General features: G+C 46.1%; 1 protein-coding gene across 1 annotated transcript in view; it reads right to left on the minus strand.

Annotated features, from left to right (window-relative positions):
* The window catches only part of slc7a14b (solute carrier family 7 member 14b), a 12,137-nt gene that overhangs the window by 1,925 nt on the left and 5,212 nt on the right, over nucleotides 1-5,000 (minus strand). The window contains exons 2-7 of the mRNA XM_031584310.2: nucleotides 4,440-5,000; nucleotides 3,663-3,899; nucleotides 3,102-3,319; nucleotides 2,758-2,904; nucleotides 1,093-1,301; nucleotides 1-634 (exon numbers count right to left, since the gene is read on the minus strand). The exon at nucleotides 1-634 is cut by the window's left edge and continues 250 nt beyond it; the exon at nucleotides 4,440-5,000 is cut by the window's right edge and continues 50 nt beyond it. Coding sequence (XP_031440170.1) covers nucleotides 1-634; nucleotides 1,093-1,301; nucleotides 2,758-2,904; nucleotides 3,102-3,319; nucleotides 3,663-3,899; nucleotides 4,440-4,737 — 1,743 coding nt within the window. The 5' untranslated portion in view covers nucleotides 4,738-5,000. The remainder of the gene's footprint in view (nucleotides 635-1,092; nucleotides 1,302-2,757; nucleotides 2,905-3,101; nucleotides 3,320-3,662; nucleotides 3,900-4,439) is intronic.

Below are 5,000 nucleotides of genomic sequence, written 5' to 3' on the forward strand. Positions count from 1 at the left end.
AATGGACCAGAGGAGGAAAGTGAGGACGAAGAGCAGAACCACGCACTTGGTGACCGTGCGACCCGTAGCCGGCGTGGGCCTGTCGCTGGAGTCAGGCAGGCCCAGACGCACCCGGAGGGTATAGTAGTGGGGACCCAGCACTCTCTTCAGCAGGGCGGTGGGGGCACTGTCCACCTGCTCCGCCTCTATGCTCTTCTCGCTCAGGCCGTAGCCCGAGCTGTCAGACTGGTACCCCAGGGGGTCCGAGCCGTCAATCAGCCTCTCGTCGTCCCCCTTGCCCGGCAGGTTCTTGGCCCCGCAGGTATTTCCCGTGCCGTCGTTGTGGTCCTGAGCGCCCTGGTATGCCTCCTGCTCGCACTCGGCCAGCACCCCCTCCCTCCTGATTTTGCCCACGCCGTCGTCGCCGTCCCCCCCCGAGAGGTAGCCCCCGTGGCCCTGGAAGTCCGGCTCGGGCTGGTAGCGCAGCAGCAGCACACACACGGACACCAGCGTGTAGGCCAGCAGGGTGCCGATGGACATCATCTCGATCAGGTCCCTCAGGCTGACCAGCAGAGAGAGGAGCGCCGCCAGGGAGCCCGACACCACACACGCCACCACCGGGGTCTCTGTGTAGGGGCTCACGTGGGCCAGGAACCTGAGGGAGGAGAGCAGCAAGGAGTGGAGGGTGTGTGAAGTACCAGGCAGACGACTGTTCTCAAATGGATGATGCTCATCTTTACATACGGGGGACATGTGGGTCGTATTAAGTCTCTGAGAAGAGTTCTTATTCAAGTTGGGATTCAATACATGATCTAGTACTCTAATGAAATATTCCATGAATATCGAATAGATATTAAAGATAAAAATCAATACAAATACAAACACACACACACACTTACACACACACACACACACTTACACACACACACACACACACACACACACACACACACACACACACACACACACACACACACTGCACATACATACACACACACACACACACACACACACACACACACACACACACACACACACACACACACACACACACACACACACACACACTGCACACACATACATATCCCGCATATGTAAATAATCCATATTCACCTGAAGAGGAGGCCGTCCCCAGCCATGGCATAGATGACCCGTGGCATTGGGAACAGAGAGCCCAGCAGACTGACGGTGAGACCAGCGATGGCCCCTATGGCCACTACATACTTCCCCGCCATGAAGCCGTGAATAGCAAACATCTCCATCAGTGGGGCATCGCCATCAATCTGGTTATAAGGCACCATCAGCGTCAGGATAACACTAACCTAAATAAACAACAATAAACATACCAGCGTCAGGATAACACTAACCTCAATAAACAACAATAAACATACCAGCGTCAGGATAACACTAACCTCAATAAACAACATTAAACATACCAGCGTCAGGATAACACTAAACCTAAATAAACAACAATAAACATACCAGCGTCAGGATAACACTAAACCTAAATAAACAACATTAAACATACCAGCGTCAGGATAACACTAACCTCAATAAACAACAATAAACATACCAGCGTCAGGATAACACTAACCTCAATAAACAACAATAAACATACCAGCGTCAGGATAACACTAACCTAAATAAACAACAATAAACATACCAGCGTCAGGATAACACTAACCTCAATAAACAACAATAAACATACCAGCGTCAGGATAACACTAAACCTAAATAAACAACAATAAACATACCAGCATCAGGATAACACTAACCTAAATAAACAACAATAAACATACCAGCGTCAGGATAACACTAACCTCAATAAACAACAATAAACATACCAGCGTCAGGATAACACTAACCTCAATAAACAACAATAAACATACCAGCGTCAGGATAACACTAAACCTAAATAAACAACATTAAACATACCAGCGTCAGGATAACACTAAACTAAATAAACAACATTAAACATATTGCATGTCACAGCATTTTTGACAGTGATGACAACTACACGACAGAGTCCAAAATATTGACATGTTTTATCAGACACGCTCTCACAGTCATTACGCATTTTAAAACTGTTGCTTTGAGGGAGCTGCCTTGCACTGGAAAATCAGATAGAAGAAGAAAACCTCCTTCAGTGGAAACATGCAGGTAGAAGTGGGTACCACATGAATATTTAAAGAGTCTACAGCGAGCGGAGCCTCAGGTCTCAACATTGAAACCTTAGAAACCGTAAACAACCACCACATGAAAGGACCAGAACTATTGCTCCTGATTGGATGCCAAATAATTCACCAGCAGCTACTCACAATACCAAGCTTTAGTTTCATAAAACATATTCACATGTAGAGAATGTAAATAACAATGTCAGACAGTGCTCTTTTACCATGTTGTATTCATAGCCATGTACAGCAGGGTTCAAATCTATCTATAGAAACAGCTATATATGTATATGTATATGTATATGTATGTGTATGTGTATGTGTATGTGTATGTGTATATGTATATGTATGTGTATGTGTATGTGTATGTGTATGTTAATCTGTATGTGTATATGTATATGTATGTGTATGTGTATGTGTATGTGTATGTGTATGTGTATGTTAATCTGTATGTGTGTGTGTATATGTATGTGTATATGTATGTGTATGTGTATGTGTATGTGTATGAGTATGTGTATGTGTATGTGTGTGTGTGTGTGTGTGTGTGTGTGTGTGTGTGTATGTGTATGTGTATGTGTGTGTGTATGTGGGAGGGATGGCCACTCACAGACACGTAGGCAGTGAGGCAGGTGATGAGGGAGGCGGTAATGGCGTAGGGGATTGACGTGTTGGGACTCTTCGCCTCCTCCCCCGTGGTGGCGATGATGTCAAACCCAATAAATGCGTAGAAACAAGTGGCAGCTCCCTGCATGACCTGTCGTGACCCACAGTGAGTCAGCGGGGGGGGGGGGGGAAGAGGGGCGGTAGAAGTGGCATTAAACAAGTGACAAACATCTAAAGGTCTCAAGGCATTATGTAAGTGTCCTTTAGAACAGAGCAGTGATGTTTGAAATCTGACAAGCACGCCGAGACATTTAAAGACATGTGGGGGCGTTGAGAACATACTCTTACCCCAGACCAGCCGTAGGGTAAAAATCTGCCCCCTTCCCAATTAGCCCCACTGATGAAGAAGAGCCCCGCGATCACCATGAAGACCCACACCACCAGGTTGAGCACGTTGAGCACGTTGTTCAAGGTCACAGAGTTCTTCACACCGAAAGACACAACCACAGTCACCAGGAGGGCGATGATTAGAGCCAGCAGGTCTGGATAGGACTCCTCTCCCTTGCCTGTTTTTGAACAAGAAAGTCATCAAGTCATTGTTTACTTTTTTGTTTTGTTACATAACCATTTCATTGCGGTTGTGAATGTGTGCATATGTTTACTGGTCTGTACTAGTGAATCATTATATAGGCCTATTATTTATTAAACAACTATTCAATGAATATAACTGGCATACAACGATGTAAAGTTAACTGCTTAATTTAAACATGCCCCAATGCTCAATATGAAAAATACCCCATGTAGTACAAAAAGTGTGGCACTACTACAAACATTACAAGATCAGAAGTATAAGAGCAGCTACTTCAGTACAACATCAATACACCCTCAACAATCCATGTGAACGCTCACCCAGGCCGTTGAGAGTGCCGAGGTGGTTGATCATGAAGCGACTGATGGTGTGATTGGCCAACGAGTCAAACATGCTGCTGAGAGCACTTGCACCTGCTGCCGTGCCAATCAAGTATTCCAGTATGAGGTTCCAGCCAATGAAAAAGGCCACAAACTCCCCCACAGTCACATAGCTGTAGCTGTAGGCGGAGCCTGTTGTCTTGGGCACGCGCACCCCAAACTCTGCATAGCACACCCCTATGTGGGAAAGCACCAGGAGACAGAATTATAATGAGATCGTTTTTTTCAAATGAAATATTTCCTTTCTGAAGTAGGTTCAGTTCCAAGTTCACTTTTTTTATGTTAAAGACCATCTTTCAAAATAACACCTACTCTTAATCATCTTAAGTTAGATCAATGAGGACGATCAATGACATGAGTAATAATAATAATAATAATAATAAATAATAATAAAACTATTTATATAGCAATAATAAAGTACAGTAAATAGAGTACAGTTGCCAGGAGACCCCCTGGGTGTCAATACAGTTGGAAACAGCTAAGAGAGTTATAATATCTGTGCCTGTTTTTATAAGGTCACTAATATGTCAGATGACTTCAGAACTGACTCAATGTGACAGTGTAACAAATGGGCAACAATTACAAACTATGTTGAAATTATGAAAATATAAAAGGACAAATGTATGCAGTATGTTCTGCAACGCCTTTCGTCCTTATGACTGAAGATACAATGTTTGTGGCCATGTTTGAGAGCTGACCCTGTGGGAGGGTCTTTACCTGACAGAATGGAAGCCACTGCAGCGATGATGAAAGACAAGATGACGCCAGGGCCGGCCATCTCCTTAGCAACGAGCCCCGCTACCACATACATGCCCGTGCCAACACAGCTGCCCACGCCGAGCGACACCAGGTCCACTGTGGTGAGCACCCGGGCCAGCCTGGTGCCGTGCAGGTCTGCCGCGCCCTCCTGCATGGACCCCACAGGCTTGGTGCGCAGCATGCGGGAGTGGAGTCCGTACCAGGAGGCTTCCCACTCCACCCGCCGCGGGTCCAGCTTGGCAATCATGGCATTCATCTTCCCGCTCCGGTTAGTTCAGGCTGGGTGTTGGATTTGGACTTTAGTTCCTCTGGATTGGAGAAGCGGTTCAGGGAGCGATCCAGAACTCTGCCTGCCTCTGTTTCGGTTCTTCCTTTGTATGCTGGGTTTGTTCTGTATCCAACCCCAAACCAGGCTCCCGTGGTCTCTCTCTCTCTCTCTCTCTCTCTCTCTCTCTCTCAATCTCTCTCTCTCTCTCTCTCTCTCTCTCTCTCTCTCTCTCTTTCTCTCAGAGAGGGTCC

The sequence above is a fragment of the Clupea harengus genome, chromosome 17 (assembly GCF_900700415.2).
Source record: "Clupea harengus chromosome 17, Ch_v2.0.2, whole genome shotgun sequence".
Taxonomy (NCBI): Eukaryota; Metazoa; Chordata; class Actinopteri; order Clupeiformes; family Clupeidae; genus Clupea; species Clupea harengus.